Source organism: Grampus griseus, assembly GCF_964374135.1.
Source record: "Grampus griseus genome assembly, chromosome: 11".
NCBI lineage: Eukaryota > Metazoa > Chordata > Mammalia > Artiodactyla > Delphinidae > Grampus > Grampus griseus.
This window is the reverse complement of record NC_139005.1, coordinates 7500681-7522494: the sequence shown is the minus strand read 5'-3', so window position 1 is coordinate 7522494 and position 21814 is coordinate 7500681. Positions and strand designations below refer to the sequence as shown.

The window sequence follows — 21814 nt, the reverse complement described above, 5'->3', positions numbered from 1 at the left end:
AATATTCGGAATATATTTGGCATGCAAAAATATATCATACAAAAAAACCAAAACAAACAAACAAACAAAAAAACTTTTAGTGATGCCAACGCATAGTGGGAGGGATTTTTTTTTTTTTTTTTTTTTTTTTTTGCGGTACGCGGGCCTCTCACTGTTGTGGCCTCTCCCGTTGCGGAGCACAGGCTCCGGACGCACAGGCTCAGCGGCCATGGCTCACGGGCCCAGCCACTCCGCGGCATGTGGGGTCTTCCCGGACCGGGGCACGAACACGCGTCCCCTGCATCGGCAGGCGGACTCTCAACCACTGCGCCACCAGGGAAGCCCAAGGGAGGGATTTTTTGATAAAACAGACAGTAATCTTGTATTTATTTGCTCCCTAGTTTCCTCAGGCCAGACTGGCTTTCATTACATTCTCTGCTAAAGGAGCAACGCTCAGTCAGGAAGAGAGAAGACTGGTAGCAATCAGACCCCAAGAAAACATGGTCTTTTTCAGACAGATGCCCATCTACAAGCCTGGACAGAAAGGTGAGTGCATCTAAATTTCATTAAACTCAACTAATATAATTTATAGGATATCTAAATTGATGGTACACAATACATACCTAGCAAATCGGTCGTTTAAAATCCATTACAAAGTTTGCTTGAAATATAAAATAAAAATATAGATTGAAGTTTTCACTTCAGCAGCACATATACTAAAATTAGAACGATACAGAGAAGATTAGCATGCCCCCTATATAAGGAGAATACACAAAATCATGAAACATTTCAATTTTTTTTCCCATAGATATATACTTGTCTTCTGAACATTAACTATATGGCATTCTGCATGTCAATCATACTCAACAAAGGGATTTGAAAATATAGATTATGTAGCATAAAAGCTAGAGATTTAGTTTCAATAAGTCTGGGGTGGGGAGCCTTGGAAACTGTATTTTTAAAGCGTTCCTTGGTTGATTGGAATAATAATCAAGTTTTGGAATCACTAAGTGACAGCGTATACAAATTTATAAGCTGACAGTTGAATTATAAGTAAAACAGCAATAAAGAGTATCAAGAACAGGGCTTCCCTGGTGGCGCAGTGGTTGGGAGTCCGCCTGCCGATGCAGGGGACACGGGTTCGTGCCCCGGTCTGGGAAGATCCCACATGCCGTGGAGCGGCTGGGCCCGTGAGCCATGGCCACTGAGCCTGCGTGTCCGGAGTCTGTGCTCCGCAACGGGAGAGGCCACAACAGTGAGAGGCCTGCGTACCGCAAAAAAAAAAACCCCAAAAACAAAACAAAAAAAGAGTATCAAGAACAGGTAAGAGAACTCTAGCGCTTAAAGAATTGCCCAGTGATAGAATGATCAGCATGGCATGGAAATAAGCTGAGAAGTCTTTTCTCATCTCCTTGGTCTAGAAGAAGTTCTTAGGCACAGATTACTACAGTCAAAAGAAGACATTTCTGATGAGATGAATGCTGCATGAAAAAGCACAGAGGTAGAATTAATTCAAAATCGTGCCTTAAGACGAGAATTGGATAGACTTATTTGCAGTGAAGAAAAAAAAACCAGAAGGGAGGAAAACAAGTTCAAGTGAATAAAAGAGTTACAGGAGAGCCTGGGCTATGGAGCTGAAGAGCTATTTTCTGTAGACCGGGGGGGGGGGGGGGGGGGGGGGGGGGGGCGGGGGGGCGGGGCGGGGGGGATTATACAATGATGAAAACAGGCTGAAGAAGATTATCCTTAGCAGCTGACATTATTAACTGATAATATGCTTCCTTTCCTGATAGGAAATATTTCAACAAATAAGGCTAGGGACAAAATTGGAAGATTTCTGGGATTCTTGCTAAGAGCTGAAGAAGGCAGAGGTTGAAAAGGTTGATTCTTTTCAACCTCCGCCTACTTCCAACAACCCAGAAACATAAAAATTTAATTACAATGAGTTTCTTTTTCCTCATCCCATCTATTTTCTAGTAGAGGGCCTAAGACGCTGGGTTATAATGTAGCACAAAAGATGAATAATGAGTCTTACACAATTGGGGATATACAGTTTTCAAAAAAATTGACCTTTAGTGTTTGAGATATAATGCTTCAAATATTCTTAGCTTACCCAGTGTCATGTTGCTTTTGAAAACAAAGTATATTGTGATATTAACTATTGCATTGTGTTAGAATTGCAAAGCACATTTAGATTGTTGTAGCTTCGTATGTGACTAGGATCTGCAGTTTGATATCTAGACCTTCATCTCGCTCTGGCCCTCTGAGAAATTACAAAAGATACAGCATCAATCCAGGCTAAACATTTTATGGGAAGTTATTGATGGCTAAGTTGATGCAAAGTTAGCTATTTAGATTATTTTAAAGAGAGGACCATAAATTATCTAGATGCATTTTTTGACTTTATGTGTTCCAGCTTCACACTTGGTATTTATCCTGCACAGAAATATCCTACATTTGGAATTAATGCTATTCCAGGACCTAGTCTGACCTAGTTTGAGTGTTGTCATCACTTCTGCCCAAATTTGCCAAGACCAAAGAAAAAGCAAACAATGAAATTTAACTCAGAGATCAGAAACAAGGACAGGATAACCATTTATTTGCCTGCTAGCTTATAGGCAGTGGCAACAAAGCGGGCCTTAAGAAATTGGGAGTAGATGTTTACCTCGCATGATTTCGGGTTGCAGGAGGTCCCTCCTGTAAGAAAATCACCAGTAATAGTCCTTGAGTCCTGTAATTCTACAGTAGGAGTTTCATTGCATTGGTTTAAAGTGTTTATCCTTGTTGGAACACAAAATTTAAGACAATAAGCAATTTTCTTTCTTGAAAGATTTACTCACAGGTAAATCTGTAAAGAGATTGGGAACCTGAATAGAGAAAAAAGTTTTTCATCAAAAATTTGAAAGACATTTTAAGCTCCTAAAACAAACCTCTAAACTTCATTTCATTAGAAGTGGAGCTTATTTGCAGTTACCTTTACTAACCAGAGTAAAGGATAGCACTTCCTCTGGCTAGAAAAGAGTATTATGTTTATACTGACAGTCGCTGTCATCCCATAAAGAAAGTTTTTTGTCCAATTTGATAATTTTGTGCTATCTGGTCATTATTTTACTAGAAATATCTATGACATATAAAATTGAATTAGGTGATTTTGAAAGAGTATGATGGGAAAATACATATATTTTTAAAAATCTCACTCTGTGTGTATAACTTTAATGAAAATATCTCCTCATATTTTTAAACTGACAAAAATATTTCCATTTTCATAGTTTTAAAGTTAGCAAACTGAGTATACTATAAGTTAGTGATGCTCTGGCCACATGGGGACTATACTTAATAGTACACAAAAACACATTTCATCTTTTAACAAGATAAGTGTGAATTAAATGAGTTTTAAATTGAGATTTTCAAAAGCATATTTCTTATAATAAGGGTGTCCTCTGATTGAAAAAATAGTAATAAAACTTAACAGTGTGTGATCTAGTATTATGTACTATCTGAAGTATTTCCCAGGGCGTTGACATTCTAAAACACCTATTGTAGCCTGTGTAAAGTTTTAAAAGAAGGAAAAAAGTGGAGAATCAATAAGGAGAGTTTACTTGGAAAATATATACACAGATTTCAAGCACACAAGCCATGCACTGTTTTAGAATATTTCTATAATTTGTTTATCGCTAACTTGTTTTCATCTTAGGAGTCTTTCCCTTAATTTTCTTTAAGGAGTATGTTTATTTTATATTAAACTATTTATAATAAAATTTAAAACTTACTTAAACTATTTGACATTATTAAAAACATTTATTCATGATTCCATGGAAATCCCCGTCTTTCAAATCAATAGTGAATGATGTAGTAATGTATCCGGTAGAAACTTCATATTTTAATAAGGTTGAAAAAAATCAATATAATAAAAAACTTGTTATGTTCTGGGTAATAATGAGTGACTGGGTGAATTATATGAGTGAAAAATATTATGTAATGAGTGAATAATATTATATAATGAGTGAATAAGTTAATTACGTAATGAGTGAACGAAAGCATTATGGTTGCTTCATATTTTAGTTATCAAGGGAGGTATTCTCTTAGGTCACCTTCCCCAAAATCTGATCCTGAGACAGGAAAAAATGAACCAGTGGGTTATTAAGAAAGTACCTCCAGAAGGCACCAAAAAAAAAAAGGAGTTGGGGAAAGAAGGGCATAGAAGGGAAGAAGCCAGGCAAGGGAGCAACTGATTTTGGACAAAGCCTTAACTTCAGCCTGATCTGGCAGGAAGATCCGTAGCATCAATTACAGTTCAGAGTTTGTCCCACTTTTAGGAAAGGAAGCTAAGCTTTCATACTCCAGCACCAGGGAGTCGCTGGTGATGGACAACACCCAAGGCAGAGGTAAACCCCTAGGAACTTGTCAAGGAGCCCAAGACAAACCTCTGAAAAAGTTCACAGATGCAAACTTAGAAGCAAAGCACGATGAAGCTGGGGGTGGGTGCAAAGAACTAGTGAAAGTATGGAAGGTATCTGGGAAGAGCCTTGGCTGTGTCTGCTACAGGTGTCATGGGGAAGGTGATTTACTTTTTTAAATTTAATTTAATTTACTTATTTTTTATACAGCATGTTCTTATTAGTTATCTGTTTTATACATATTACTGTATATATGTCAATCCCAATCTCCCAATTCACACCACCAACCCCACCCCCACCCCCGCTTTCAACCCTTGGTGTCCATGTTTGTTCTCTACATCTGTGTCTCTATTTCTGCCTTGCAAACTGGTTCATCTGTACCATTTTTCTAGGTTCCACATATATGCATTAATATACGATATTTGTTTTTCTCTTTCTGACTTACTTCACTCTGTATGACATTCTCTAGGTCCGTCCACGTCTCTACAAATGACACAATTTCGTTCCTTTCTATGGCTGAGTAATATTCCATTGTATATATGTACCATATCTTCTTTATCCATTCATCTGTTGATGGGCATTTAGGTTGTTTCCATGACCTGACTATTGTAAATAGTGCTGCAGTGAACATTGGGGTGCATACATCTTTTTGAATTATGGTTTTCCAGTTATATGGCCAGTAGTGGGATTGCTGGGTCATATGGTAGTTCTGTTTTAGTTTTTCAACTAACCTCCATACTGTTGCCCATAGTGGCTGTATCAATTTACATTCCCACCAACAGTACAAGAGGGTTTCCTTTTCTCCACACCCTCTCCAGCATTTGCTGTTTGTAGATTTTTCTGATGATGCCCTTCTAACCAGTGAGAGGTGATACCTCATTGTAGTTTTGATTTGCATTTCTCTAATAATTACTGATGCCCAGCAGCTTTTCATGTGCCTCTTGACCATCCGTATGTCTTCTCTGGAGAAAGGTCTATTTAGGTCTTCTGCCCATTTTTTGATTGGCTTGTTTGTTTTTTTAATATTGAGCTGCATGAGCTGTTTATATATTTTGGAGATTAATCCTTTGTCTGTTGATTCGTTTGCAAACATTTTCTCCCATTCTGAGGGTTGTTTTTTGTCTTGTTTATGGTCTCCTTTGCTGTGCAAAAGCTTTGAAGTTTCATTTGTTTATTTTTGTTTTTATTTCCATTACTCTAAGAGGCAGGTCAAAAAAGATCTTGCTGTGATTTATGTCAAAGACTGTTCTTCCTATGTTTTCCTCTAAGAGTTTTATAGTGTCTGGTCTTACATTTAGGTCTTTAATCCATTTTGAGTTTATTTTTGTGTATGGTGTTAAGGAGTGTTCTAATTTCATTCTTTTATATGTAGCTGTCTAGTTTTCCCAGCGCCACTTATTGAAGAGGCTGTCTTTTCTCCATTGTACATTTTTGCCTCCTTTGTCAAAGATAAGGTGACCATATGTGCGTGGGTTTATCTCTGGGCTTTCTATCCTGTTCCATTGATCTATATTTCTGTTTTTGTGCCAGTACCATACTGTCTTGATTACTGTAGCTTTGCAGTATAGTCTGAAGTCAGGGAGCCTGATTTCTCCAGCTCCATTTTTTTTTCCCCTCAAGATTGCTTGGTCTATTCGGGGTCTTCTGTGTCTCCATACAGATTGTAAATTTTTTTGTTCTAGTTCTGTAAAAAATGCCATTGGTAATTTGATAGGGATTGCATTGAATCTGTAGTTTGCTTTGGATAGTATAGTCATTTTCACAATATTCATTCTTCCAATCCAAGAACATGGTATATCTCTTTATCTGTTTGTGTCATCTTTGATTTCTTTCATCAGTGTCTTATAGTTTTCTGAGTACAGGTTTTTACCTCCTCAGGTAGGTTTATTCCTAGGTATTTTATTCATTTTGTTGCAATGATAAATGGGATTGTTTCCTTAATTTTTCTTTCTGATCTGTTAGTGTATAGGAATGCAAGAGATTTCTTTGTGTTAATTTTGTACCTTGTAGCTTTACCGAATTCATTGATTAGCTCTAGAAGTTTTCTCGTGGCATCTTTAGGATTTTCTATGTATAATACCATGTCATCTGCAAACAGTGAGTTTTACTTCTTCTTTTCCAATTTGTATTCTTTTTTTTCTTTTTCTTCTCTGATTGCTGTGGCTAGGACTTCCAAAACTACGTTGAACAATAGTGGCAAGAGTGGACATCCTTGTCTTGTTCCTGATCTTAGAGAACATGCTTTCAGTTTTTCACCATTGAGAATGATGTTTGCTCTGGGTTTGTCGTATATGGCCTTTATTATGTTGAGGTAAGTTCCCTCTATGCGTACTTTCTGGAGAGTTTTTCTCATAAATGGTGTTGAATTTTGTCAAAAGCTTTTTCTGCATCTATTGAGATGATCATATGGTTTTTATCCTTCAATTTGTTAATATGGTGTATCACATTAATTGATTTGCATATACTGAAGAATCCTTGCATTCCTGGGTAAACCCCACTTGATGATGGTGTATGATCCTTTTAATGTCCTGTTGGATTCTGTTTGCTAGTATTTTGTTTGCTAGTTGGATTCTGTTTGCTAGTATTTTGTTGAGGATTTTTGCGTCTATATTCACCAGTAATATTGGTCTGTAATTTTCTTTTTTTGTAGTATCTTTGTCTGGTTTGGTATCAGGGTGATGGTGGCCTCATAGAATGAGTTTGGGAGTGTTCCTTCCTCTGCAATTTTTTGGAAGAGTTTGGGAAGGATCAGTTTAAAAGCAAAGTGTGACATCTATATTCCTAATAATACTTTTTCCATTCGTTAGGATGCTGTGGAAGACACAGGTTACATTTATTTGGGATCATCTTTCTGTGAACATCAAAACCATTTCTTTTCAAATTCCTTTAACCTCATTATCATTTTGATCTTAACTCATACTTACTATCTATGTCAGTAGTTCTACCTTGAGCCAGATTTATCAATTTTTAATTTTAAAGTAATATTTGATAATTTTAATGATGTTATTTCAGCTCAGTATATTTGAATATATTCATTTCTCTTATCTTCTTTTCTATTGTATTCCACTTTATAAATAAACATGCACTTGAGTAATTGTTGTATTGATTCTTGTTGGTGATGAAGTTTTAAGTTTAAATTTCTGTCTGATTTATCTAGTAAATTATTTTTAAAAACTTTTAAGCTCTTCCTCTGAGTCTTAAATTTTCTGGTCATTTTTTCTTGATATTTCGATTTTTTTTGTATTTCCATTTTTTTGCATCTTTATCCTCAAACAAACAGCAATCTTTCCAGACTCACTTGCTAAAAGGCTTGTAGATTTCCCTTGGTTTTGTTCACTTGATATACACATAGGTGGGTTGAATACTTTTCCAAGACCTATGCCTATAGGTCTATTTGTGGTCATTAGCACTTATCTCAATTCCCAGTGCTTTCCTCCCACAGTCTTTCATCTAGGGCGGTGTTTTTCAAACTGGGGATTCCAGCCTCTTAACAGATCTTGAAATCAGTTTAGGAAATCCCAGCTAGCAATGTCAGTGCACATTGCACATAACTGTTGAAATATTGCTCAGCTATCACTGTCTTCCGTTGTATGTACATACACGTGTATGTATGTTAACTGCATTTCTTACTGCAGTCACAGTTAAAATTGTTTGAAGAGCACTGATCTTGGCTGAATCTGCTGTGCTTAACAGTCCCACTGCTTGTTTCTATAATCCTGTGAAATATTACAGCATAACAAAACTCAAATCCACCTTCAGATGCAGGCATTTTGTTACACATCAGGATGTCATCAAACTTCCTTCGATACCCAGATACATTTCCCCTTCCCCTCTCCCCAGCCCCTTCTAGCCCTGGCCTCTACAAAGGCTGCTATCAAATGCAATAATGGAGTTGCTGTCTTCCTCCGATAGACAGCATACACAGTTTAGGGATAACTGTTCAATTTAACACAACCCTGAGGCTGTAAACAGTGGAGCAGGAAATGAGGCGAAAATAAAGTGTCTGTCAGCCATTTTTCATGTAGGTGGAGCTGCTATATCTGTTTGGAAACCTCTCACCACCAGACATGCATTCAGTGGAAGGAGATACGATTTGCTTTGTCTTTTATTTAGCTATTATTTTCAAACTTGTCGGTTTCAATCAAGATGTTTTATGGAGTTTTGATCTGCATTTCTCTAATAATTAGTGATGTTGAGCATCTTTTCATGTGCCTCTTGGCCATCTGTATGTCTTCTTTGGAAAAATGTCTATTTAGGTCTCCCGCCCATTTTTTGATTGGGTTGTTTGTTTTTTTAATATTGAGCTTCATGAGCTGTTTGCATATTTTGGAGATTAATCCCTTGTCAGTTGCTTCATTTGCAGATATTTTCTCCCATTCTGAAGGTTGTCTTTTCATCTCGTTTATAGTTTCCTTTGCTGTGCAAAAGCTTTTAAGTTTAATTAGGTCCCATTTGTTTATTTTTGGTTTTATTTCCATTATTCTAGCAAATGGGTCAAAAAAGATCTTGCTGTGATTTATGTCAGAGAGTGTTGATGTATCACCTCACACTGGTCAGAGCGTCCATCATCAAAAAATCTACAAACAATAAATGCTGGAGAGGGTGTGGACGAAAGGGAACCTTCTTGCACTGTTGGTGGGAACGTAAGTTGGTACAGCCACTATGGAGAGCAGTATGGAGGTTCCTTAAAAAACTAACAATAGAACCACCATATGACCCAGCAATCCCACTATTGGTCATATACCCAGAAAACCATAATTCAAAAAGACACATGTGTCCCAATATTCACTGCAACACTATTTATAATAGCCAGGATATAGAAGCAACCTAAATGGCCATTGACAGATGAATGGATAAAGAAGATGTGGTGCATATGGACAATGGAATATTACTCAGCCATGAAAAGGAATGAAACTGGGTCATTTGTGGAGACGTGGATGGACCTAGAGTCTGTCATACAGAGTGAAGTGAGTCAGAAAGAGAAAAACAAATATTATCGCATATATGTGGAATCTAGAAAAATGGTACAGATGAACCTATTTGTAGGGTAGGAATAGAGATGCAGACATAGAGAACAGACATGTGGACATGGCGGGGAGGAATGGGGGGTGGGATGAACTGGGAGATGGGGATTGACATATATACACTACCATGTGTAAAACAGATAGTGGGAACATGCTGTATAATGCAGGGAGCTCAGTGCTCTGTGGTGACCTAGATGGGTGGGATGTGGGGGAGGTGGGAGGGAGATCCAAGAGGGAAAGGATATATGTATACATATAGCTGATTCACTTCATTGTACAGTAGAAAATAACACGACAGTGTAAAGCAACTATACCCCAATTAAAAAAAAAAAGATGTTTTATGGGGAAACTACAGTAACATTTCTAGCCTGATGACATTGGAAAGCACCTATGTGACTTTTTTCTTTAGCTAAAACTTATTCTATTGCTTCTCTTTTTATTTTTCATTTTAAGTGGTTTATTATTTTAGTAGTTTATTACACTATTTTAACCGTGTGTTTTTGTTTATTTTACATTTTCATGAAATTATTTATTTGTTTTGCATTAGGAAGCATTACTCTAAAGGTACAATTGTTTTGGTTCCTGGACTTTTCTTTCAGCCTCAAAAAAGTTCTAATTTCCTTAATAGTCACTCTGTTATCTCACCTATAGCCTCTCCTTTTCCAATCCCAATGCTAAAATTTTTAATGGTTAATTCTAAACACTTACAATCCAAAATTTCCACCACTGCCCCTTAATATCTCACATTAGTGGGCACTGTAGTTTTATTTTTTCAGATAATATATAATCTAATTCTTCTAAGAGAACAAATGAAATATAAAATACATGGTATCTAATATGTACAATCACTCAGTACTGATTAAATCCTGAAGAGGTATTACAGCAAAATAGGAGAGAGATTACAGTTTACAGAAAAACATTAAATACAAACCCCAGATTTAACTGTAAACAGTAGCCAGCTTGCTTCCAAGAGCCTCTCGAGAGTTGCTTGCCTCTGATTCTTGTAGTAAATTTGTCAGGTGGTTTGTCAACAGAAAATTAAGGAAATAAAACCTACTTTTGTTACTTTACATTTTTGACAAATAGACCTTTTTTCTGCTTCTGATATGATGAGTATGTCTAATAATAATAATAATAAATGTTAGATTGATTACTAAGGGAAAGATGTGAAATGAAATGCTTAAGAGGATCTTCTGAAATTTATTTTAAACACTTAAAACATGGCAACATTTTGTCATCTCAAAATCTTGAGTCCAAATAAATCCCCACAGGAATCTGTGCAAAGTCTGGAATTCTTGTGCACTCCTTGAGATCTGCCTTGGAAAGCTGGTGTGTGTAAGGGGTGGAAGGAGGGGAAGGGATGCTCTTCTTTCCTGTATCAAAGCTACCATCTCGCTTGTCCTTGCCTTGCCTCCTGACACGAAGAGCTTCAGTGGGCTTGCTGTTCTCAGAAGCCCCAGATCAGAAGTTAGGCAGCAACTCTTCCTGGATTTTCCACACCCTAAGGAGGTGCACTCTCCATGATGTCATTTGTGCCCCGTTGAGTCAGCCCAGTAGTTGGGGAAGGAGCATAAGGCCATGTCTAACTTACTGTTCTCCCAACATCTCCTCTCTTCTCTAGCTTGGAGCTCTTTTATGTCACCTTGGGAACTGAGGGGTCCCTTTTAGATTTTCAAAATAGGGCAGCATTCCCCCAAAACAATAAACTTATTTTTTTGAGTGGTTCCTTAAAAATGTCTGCTTATTTTCTTTCTAGGAAATTTCAGATTAGCGTCTCTCAAGTTCACATTTTTATTATTTACTATTAATTATCACTATCCACTATCATTTTCTTGCAAAATCAGTCATGAAAACATAAACCTGTTTACTACTTAAACTGACCTTCAATTGACCTTTGACTCTCTGGTCATTCACTGGATATGGAATAAGCTAGCTGGACTCAAAATAGAGTTTTATCATCTTACAAAATCTTTATTTTAATACTACCTCAAAAAATAATTATATAGAAATATTCTACTATCAGAAAGTGACAAGTGCTACGCTGACCACAGCATCTAAACTTTCTATTTTGGGGCACTACTGATCTCCCTTGCTCTATTTATTTCCATAGCACTTGTCATTTTTGACATATTGTATAATGCACTTGCTATTGTGTTTATTGCCTGGCTCCTCTCGCTGGAATATAAGGCAGAGATTTCGTCTTGTTGCTCACTGTTCCTTGGCAATGAGAACTATATCCAGTAATAGCAAGCACTCGGAAATTATCTGTTGAATAAATGAATGAAGAATCATGTTCCCATGAGACATGATACTTGCTTTTCATTGAGAAGTTGATAGATGAGCAAAGATTTATTGTAAGGAAGTTAGCAGTGTGAACACCTGGGAGAAGAGAAATAGAGGAGAAGGGAACAAAAGCACAAGTCGTTAAGATAGGAGGGTTCTCAAGCGCTGAGGGAGAGCGAGGCATCAGTAGGACTGAAACAGACAAGAGGAGTCAGCAGGTTGGAGGGGTGGAGGATGGGGGAGTACCAGCGTTTGGGAGGGGTGTGCAGGCATGGAAAATGTCATTCTCCTGGACAAAACTTCCACGGATGATTCAGAGGAAGAAGACAGGGCTGGATGGAACATTATTTTGCCACTAGGTCAGTTTTTCATTATGCGTACTGAAGAAAATAATACTACAGTCTTGAATAAAGCGGGCTGGAGGAAGCACAGCTGGGCTGACAAGTCCACTGGCCTGATCTCTGAATCAGCATGCTAGTATTAACCGTGAGTCTTTCTAATAAGACAGAAAAAGAGCACATTCCTTATATTCTTTTTATCATTTGTCCTGCCTCTCAGAATTGGTGCAGGGAAATCCTCGAAGCATGGAAATGTGTCATATAAGCCCCAGCATTTTCCAGTTGGTCTCTACCAGACCAAGTACTCACAAAAATACTTGGAAATATACACAGGGTTAATCAGCAAGTTATCATGGAGGGCTATCACAGCCAGGAGATTCCTTCTTCTTTTATTCATTAAATACATCGGTACGAATGTCCCATTTGTGTTGTGATTTTCAATTTCATTCTACTTATGCCAGTGATTCCAACTGTACCTCCCCCAATGTACACTAAGTGACAAGGACACCTCCATTCTCACCCACTCATGGTTGCTCAATGCTCTGTAAACATATTTTCCTTTGGAAGTAACAGTTTAGAAATATGTCCAAAGGTAATGATGTCTTTCATAGAGTTTTTTTTAAATATTAGCTTCATTTTGAGATTTTAAAAAATCAATTTTTTACACAATTAAAATTGTATCAGCATTATCAGCAATTACAAAGTCAACTCTTTTCACTTTTACTTATTCTCCTCTCTTCCTAGTTTATGTCAAAATTTAATGCTATTATTATAGTCAAAGCTTAGCTTTTGTTCCTTTTTATTCAGCAGTAAGTATTAAAGCTTTTGATGTTGTGATAAAGTCTTCCTATTTTGATAGATGTGTAAGATAGATTCTACCAAGGCAATATACAGCATGTGTCTTCATTTTTATTAAGCATTTCAGTTCATCTCAAGTTTTATGACTATTAATTTTTGCTTTAGTGAATGATTTGGTGTGTGCAATTTTACTCTTTGTGTGGGAATTTCTTGGCTCAGTCATTTACACTTGGTGCTCAAAACCATGAATCTTACACATCAGTTATGTACAACAAATGTCCCCTGCACAAAAAAAGAGTTTCTAAGATAAAAAACTGGAAAGCCAGTTTTACTAACAGTAACGAACATTTATATAGCACTCACTCTATGACAGATACTGTCTAAGTACTTTTAAGTGTGTTAACTAATGTAATCTAATCCTTGGAGAGCTACTCTTAAGTCAACTTTATATATGAGCTGAAGCACTGAGAGATTATGTAATTTGTCCAAGATGGTACAGTAAGTGACGAACCTGGGATCCATTCCCAGGAGTTTGACAATTGAGTCTATTCTCTTAACTGCTATGTCATCCTGCTTTTAGGTCAGTTAGAATATTCCCATATTGTATTTCAGATTGTTTCTTTTCCAGATGTTTTCCCTGATTATATGAACATTACTTTAGACAAGAAATGATACCAATTTGTTTTATTTGTTCTTTCACTCAACAAATATTTATTGAGTGCCTATTAAACCGATGACTGGAATTTCATTACTATATTTTCATTCATGTGAGTTAAGTGGCTACCTACTATTAAAAGTTGGAATACTGTAACATTGATCTTTGACATTCGGCTAGAATCTGCCGTTAAGGTTCAGTTTTGGCCTCAACCTATTTCAACGTCATTTTGGAATCCCTAAAACTGTGCATGATCAATAATCTTATGATCTTTGTAGATAATGATAATATAAGATCACTATTATAATGTTGATAATTCAATCAAGACATGACTTGTGTATTTATTTTAATATATGAATATTTACTTATAATATGTATTTTAGATATATCTTGGAGTGAAAAACTTGCTTGTCTTTTACAAAAAGACATTCAAAATATTGCTATTTGCACAAAGTCTCTTAAATCAAGGAATCATAAGCCCATTGTAGGCCTCATACATCCATCTGTCTTAAACATATTTCTGGTATAAAAAAAAGCATGACATTAAAAATGGGTACTTTCGGCTCATTTTGGAATTTTCTGTACTCATTCATATTGTGGTGGTGGATGGCAGAAATAATAAAAATTTTCATTTTAAACCTCACCTCTTCCTTCCTCAACTCTTGTCAATGTTTGTATTGCCCCTGAGAGTTGCATAATAATAAAATAGAGAGCATGGAAAGAAACATTGAATCCAGGTAACAAATACCCAGTAAAATTCTTTACCTTATCTTAGAACTCAGAAATGGGATAATTATCATAAGAATATATATTTGTGGGTTTATTACAATTAAAAATGAAATAATATTTTTCCTATCGGTCATAAAACTAATTTTACTGATTATCTGGACAATGACACCTGGCTTTGCAAATCAGATTATTGGTAGATGCTTTCTAGAAATTTAATCGGCTACATGTGCAAGTCATAGTTTTGACAATAATAGAAAACACGTTATGAGGTTTTCTATTGACAAAAGTATATTGAAATGAATAATATTTCAATCTCCCCAAAGTTCTTGAGTATATCAGATGTCTTTAAGTAAGACAGTAACAATTAGTAACCATTTATAAGCGCTGGTAAGCCTTTTTTGCATTCTTTCAAGGCACTGAGAATGAGAATGACTCTAGTGAGTGAATTCCAAACCCTTTTGCAATTGACCTAGCTTCCAGTGCTTTGCTTTCAATAGAATTAAGGAGATCATATTTGATTTATCAGCTGATAGGTAATTAAAATTCTTCTTTAATGATGATTACAGTGTGACCTTTGGCTTATAAATTAGACACCTAAATATTTAAATGATAATGTTATAACGGAACTTCTCACATTTCTCTCTCTTTATGTGAACAAGATTTCTTGGTGCTTACATCTATAGGATAGGACGTAGATAGGAATATTCTAGAATAAAATAGAGTAGAATAGAAAACATGGCAAAAAAATAGATAGTTGAAACTTGTGTCAATCTAGCAGCAATTAATATTCATCCAAAGACACATGGTCTGATTGGGGGAGCCAGAAGGATGGAATATACTTTAATTTCATTAAGAAATGATTGTCAAATAAGATTTTTTCTTGTGTTTAACATACATTGAGATAATAGTATATATATATATATATATACACACACACATATATATGTGTGTGTATATATATATACAGTTTTGATAAAGAATATATTGACAGGGACTTCCCTGGTGGCACAGAGGCTAATAATATGCCTGCCAATGCAGGGGACACAGGTTCAAGACCTGGTCTGGGAAGATGCCACATGCTGCGGAGCAACTAACCTGTGTGCTACAACTACTGAGCCTATGCTCTAGAGCTGGTGAGCCACAACTACTGAGCCCACGTGCCACAACTGCTGAGCCCACGTGCCTAGAGCCAGGACTCCACAGCAAGAGAAGCCACCGCAATGAGAAGCCCGCATGCCACAACAAAGAGTAGCCCCCGCTCACCACAAGTAGAGAAAGCCCACACGCAGCAATGAAGACCCAATGCAGTCAAAAATAAATAAATAAATAAAATAAATTTATTTAAAATAAAGAATATATTAACAATACTTGTAATGATAACTTGATCCAGTAAAGTTTATTACTACTCAGAACTGTACAGGTACAAGAACCTCTTTTACAGTTTCGATTATCTTTAGTTTCAGTAATGTATGATAGAGTGACCTTTAAAGTATATTGAAGCATAAAATACCAGGATAAAATTATCTGGGGAATTAGAATGGAAATCCAAGATCAAGGAAAAACACGAATGATGTAAGATTTCCAAATTGTAAAAGAAGACTTCATGTATGTTTCAAATGGATGATGGTAAGCATAAATGACTGCAGTATTTACATTTCATTGGATACATTTTAAAAATCGTATTACAGTTTATTTTTTAAATGTCAGTATTTATAATACACTTTTTGTTATCTTACTGGTGAAGAGAAGTTTTAGAAATCAAGTATGTGTGCAGGGTTACATGCTTAATAAAATTCTTTTAGGGAATACAAGGAAAAAAGAGTTGAAGACCACAGGAATATGTAAGCCTTAGCTGAGAATTCTGAGAACATATTGTTTATGTTCTACAATAAATATTTTAAATGTATCTACTAATATTTTCAATCAAAAATCACAACAATAAAGTTTTGATACTACTTCAGATTTATTCTTCTATTCCAGAAGTTTAAACTACAATGGTGATTTTGCTTCATCCAAATGTGGATTTTTATACTTAGTCATTAGGCATTTGGCCAAAATATAGGCTTGGTATATATCCAAAAAGTATAATTATGCCTGTGAAAAGTAACATAGAGACTTCTTAAAAGTCATTTATTATTTATTGTAAATTAATTTATTCCATATTAAGCTGGCAGAGAATGAAGATATTTATGGCAGTGTGGGAGTGCAGGATGGAAGTGGAGAGAGCATAAAGTTTCTAACGAGAGAGGAAACCAAATTGAAGCAGAAGAGTTTTATATTCATTCAGCAAGCACTTACCAACTACCAAGGGCTCGCACAATGTATTATTACATTTTACTCTGACCTGGCATTATATCACTCATAGTCTATCATCATGATTGGGGGACTTCCCTGGTGGTCCAGTGGTAAAGAATCTGCCTTAGATTGCAGGCGACATGGGTTCGATCCCTAGTCAGGGAATTAAGATCCCACGGGGCAACTAAGCCTGCATGCCGCAACTACTGAGCTCTTGTGCCTCAACTAGAGCCTGTGTGCTGCAAACTACAGAGCCCACGCGCCCTGAAGCCCGCGTGCCACAACTAGAGAAGAGAAAACCTGCACACCACAGCTAGAGAGAAGCCCACTCACCACAACAAAGAGCCCACATGCCTCAACGAAGATCCTGCGTGCTGCAGTTAAGACCCAACGCGGCCATAAAAAAAAAAAATAAATAAATATTATCATGATTGGCATTTTATTTATTTTTTAATTAATTTTTATTGGAGTATAGTTGATTTCCAATGTTGTGTTAGTTTCATGTGCACAGCAAAGTGATTCAGTCATACATATACATATATCCACTCTTTTTTAGATTTTTTTCCCATATAGGTCATTATGGAGCACTGAGTAGAGTTCCCTGTGCTATACGGCAGGTTCTTATTAGTTATCTATTTTATATATAGTAGTGTGTATATGTCAGCCCCAGTCTCCCAAATTATCCCTCCCCCACCCCTTAACCTTAAGTTTGTTTTCTACAGCTGTGATTCTATTTCTGTTTTGTAAGTTCGTTTGTACCATTTTTTTAGATTCCACATATAAGTGATATCGTATGATATTTGTCTTTCTCTGACTTACTTCACTCCGTATGACAATCTCTAGGTCTATCCATGTTGCTGCAAATGGCACGATTTATTTTTTTATGGCTAATACTCCATTGTATATATGTACCACATCTTCTTTATCCATTCCTCTGTTGATGGACATTTAGGTTGCTTCCATGTCCTGGCTATTGTAAATAGTGTAAATAGTGAATTTTAATATCTTACAAATCTGTAGTTTTATAGTTCACTAAGGACTGTCATGTACGGTATCTTCATTTCTCACTCTTTCAGATCGTATACAAAAATGCATGTCAAGAACTAAATATACCTCATCCAGGGGAGTGCTTGTTTCTCCTCATATTGCATTTTATAGTTTAAACCAGTTCTCTATTCAAAACACACACATTTGAATTTTGTGGAGTCCTAGTTATACTAATGGAATAGTGTGGATCTTTTTAATTTTCAGAATTCCATAAAAATTGATTCTAACATCCCATCTCCTTAGAAAAGCAAATAGGATGATGATCACTATTGATAAAATGTTTATATTTCTCACAGTAAAATAAATAAGAATGTTCATCACATAAAGATTATTTCCTTAGAGGATAAAATAAATTTATTGGCTTTATATTCTAGATGTTAAATGAACTAAGAAACTCTAAAAATGCATTACCTGGGTTCATTTTCTTTATAAACAAACAAATATAAGGATAGTTGTAAAAAGCAAAAGCTAAGCTTTTAAACAAAGGAGAGATTATCTTCATACTTACTTTGTTTAAAATCTGTGATAAATTTTATTTCTTTGTTTCATTAAATAACTGTATTGGATGAAGCTTGGGAGAATATGTGATGCTCCCTGGTCTACCAAGAAGAGATTTGGAATATGTATTTACATAAATAGCTCTTGTTAAAAAAGAAAAAGATCAAGAGTATTGATTGATTTCATCAAATCATGTCATTTACTTTGTTTTTTCTTAAAGACATTTAACGTGTTGATTAATGACCAGAGCTAATGTAGCCTCAACGTACTATTTTTCAGGCACTTAGAAAATTTGAGCAAGTGGATGAACGTGATCTGCAATTGATTTTTTTATACTGGAAGTAGTTAATATGTTACAAAAATAAATGGTTAGCCATTTACTTTTACTGCCCATTAGGCAAAATAAAAACCAGTGATTCTGGAACAAGAACAGAGTTCAAGGAATCAAGGACTCAAGAGCCCCATTCTTTCCTATTCCTCTCTCCACCATGAGGGGATGTCAGCTGCCTAATCCAGTCTTGATTCTGCTTTCCTTGCTCCTTCCCAGAGATGCTTCAGCTACCTCCAAACCGTAAGCAACATTTCCAGAAAAGTCTATTGCCCTCCTCTTCCCATTGTGTTATCAGCTTCTTGATGTCTGTCTTTTTATTTATTTCCTGATTCCTTCTGAAATTATCTGTTGTTGAAAAAGCTCAGAAGTGTTGATAAATTGTTAGTGCACAGGTGGTAAAAGGCGTACTCCAGTTCTAGAAAACTCAGAGATATAGGGTAGTAACATTTGTGAAACATTTACCAAATAAGATTATAGAATTCTACAACATTCATCAAATAAGAATGTAGAATTCCTACCAAAAAAAGATAAATTCTTTTTTGACTGGTGCAAAAGGCTGCAGTGTCTTGGCCATTGTCAAGTGACTCAGTCTGTATCTTCCCCAAGCAGGTATTCCCACGATGGATGCATGACTTACAGACAAGCCAGGGTTTGTGTGTCATTTCACTCAATCCTTCAGCAAAACTTTACGGGCTGGCATTAGATTTGAGAATATACAGATTAACAAAATGTGGCCCCTGCCCTTAGTACCTCATAGTATAAAAAAGAGAGAGAGAGAGAGATGGTGCACAGCGAATGAAATAAAATGCAAAAACAGAACCAGGCATTGTAGGATTCTGTGAGAATACTCAGAGATAACCTAACTCTTCATGGGAACTGATACAAGGGAAGAGGCATCACCAAAGTCCACATAAGAAAGTTGCTTTTGAGATGAGTCTTATGAAGCCAATAGAAGTTTTCCAGCTACACCAGGACACTTCAGAAAGAGAGTCATGGGCCAGCAGAACATCACAAAGTGCAGCACATTTAGGTGATTGTAAACGATGGGCAAACCGCAACAGGAGAATATTTTCTTCTGCATGTATATGGTAATATGTCTGATGATTAGCCTAGTTTTTCTTCCATCTCTAGAGAGTGGAAGAAAGAAAAGAGCTAAGGTTGCTTCTGAAACAGTACTGAAAAACGATTCAGCTCCTCTCCACGTATTATCGTTATCTCTCAATGTTTCCTGGAACAAAGAGGTTTGTGATATCATCCATTGAAACCCAAGACCACATGTGGATAGGTTTTCTTACTGGTTTCAATGATCATTAACTGATTAATAATATTGTTTGTTACTAAAAAAAATTTAAAGTTTTTTTGGGGTTTATTTACATATAACTGAGAATTAAACTTGTAAGAGATTTAAAGTGTACACACATATATATTGTGAAAGGATTCTCCCCATTGAGTTTAATTAATCTATCACATAGATTAATCTAACGAATAACACATCTATCTCTCAAATATTTATTTGGGGGGGTGAGAACACTTAAGTTCTGTTCTCATAGCAAATTTCAATTATATAATTTCAATTATACAGTGTTATCAACTATAGTCACCATGTTATATAGTACATCCTCAGACAGAACTTATTCAACTTATAAATGAAAGTTTGTGTCCTTTTACTAACCTATCCCTATTTTCCTCCATCTCCCATTCCCTGGTAACCATTTTTCTACTCTATGTCTCTGAGTTTGACTTTTTTTTAAAGACTCTGCATGCTGTAAGAGATACCATCAGTATTTGTCTTTCTCTATCTGGTTCATTTCACTTAGCATAATGCCCTCAAGGCCCATTCATGTTGTCATGAACAGCAGGGTTTCTGAATAATATTTGTGTGTGTGCATGTGTGTGTGCGCATGCGTGTGTATGATCACATTTACTTGATTCATTGAAAATTTCTAAATTTGAAAATTATTTCTATACAAAATATATAACAACTCATGGAGTGCTTATCCATAACTTATGAATAGGTTTACTAGTATCGAGAGTGAATATTTCCACAGTATAGGAGAAGCATACTGATGTTTAACTTGGCAGGGGCTTTCTGAGTTTCTAAGGCCTTCTGGATTGGTCTTTGAAGAATATACTCCTCTCCACTCCTGTTGAAATCTGGCTCTGCTGTCTGATTGGTGACGATAGCAAAGATCATCTAGAAAACAACCACAGTAATGATGTCTTTTTAACTCTTCCATGGTTGACCCAGACCCCTCTTCTCCGCAGGCAGTACCTGGTCCTGGTCCCATCACAGCTGTATGCTGGGGTTACCGAGAAGGCCTGTGTCGTGCTTAATCACCTGAATGAGACAGTGGAACTGACAGTAACTCTGGAGTATGAGATGCAGAGCAGGAATCTCCTCACGGACCTGGGGGCGAAGCACTCCTTCTACTGCAGCTCCTTCATGGTCAGTATCCCTCCTTGGGAAAAGGGAGAGCATTAAAGAGAGAGCATGTTAGTTGATGCCTTGCATTCTGACCCCCAACAATAAAAAAGCAAAAGGAAGAAAAAAATGAGGAGTATAGAGCAAATTTCAAATTAGAGTCTAAAAATAAAAGTTCTACTGAATAAACTTACATAATATTTACAAACAGAACTGGTGCAACATACAAAAGATAATAATGGTTATAGGAAGGACTTCTATAACCATTATTATCTTTGCTCTTAAAGTAAACTTCTAAGGAAAATAATGTTCATGCCATTACAGATATAAACACATAGATTCATAAAGTTAAGTGACTTCTCTATGATCTCGCAGATGGTTGATGGTTAATGTATTGTCCTTGTAACCTTTAATTAACTTAAAGTATTAAATAGTTAATCATACCAGCTTACTGCCAACAATAATATGTAATGCTATTTTGACCGTTGAAAAATAAAATTTAATAATTATTTTAATACTACCATATTGCTGTGAAAATGTGAGCTTGTTATTGCCTTCATTGTCATAACTGGTTGAAGAATTAGTTCATTTTATTGCAATGACATTTTTCCTTTAGTCAAATCAACAATTCGTTGCTGTCACGTTACACGATCATAATAATCTATAAAAAGAGGGGACATCACCTTTGACCCTATCCCTTACTAATTTTCACGGGACTAACCAGAGAAATGAGAAAATCACAAAGGCTGAGACATTCAGAAGTGGATCTGGGCAGATTCTTCAGCTCATTTCGTTTTTACAGATTCCGGAGTCATCATCTTCCTCAGCGTTCATCACTGTGCAGGTGAAAGGGCCGACCCAGCACTTCATAAAGAGGAAGTGGATTCACATAACAAAAGCAGAAAGCCTTGTCTTTGTTCAGACAGACAAACCCATCTACAAACCAGGACAAACAGGTATAAAGAACCAAATGAGCAAAAGCAATTTGAAGGGTTGGAAGTGTGGTTCTCTATTAACT

At 36.2% G+C, this 21814-nt stretch overlaps 1 protein-coding gene across 1 annotated transcript in view; it reads left to right on the top strand.

Annotated features, from left to right (window-relative positions):
- Window positions 1–18483: 18483 nt before the first annotated feature.
- LOC309829431 (pregnancy zone protein-like) overlaps window positions 18484–21814 on the top strand; it is a 41377-nt gene continuing 38046 nt past the window's right edge. Inside the window, exons 1-3 of the mRNA XM_082665317.1 lie at window positions 18484–18614; window positions 20640–20820; window positions 21599–21752. Coding sequence (XP_082521443.1) covers window positions 18532–18614; window positions 20640–20820; window positions 21599–21752 — 418 coding nt within the window. The 5' untranslated portion in view covers window positions 18484–18531. The remainder of the gene's footprint in view (window positions 18615–20639; window positions 20821–21598; window positions 21753–21814) is intronic.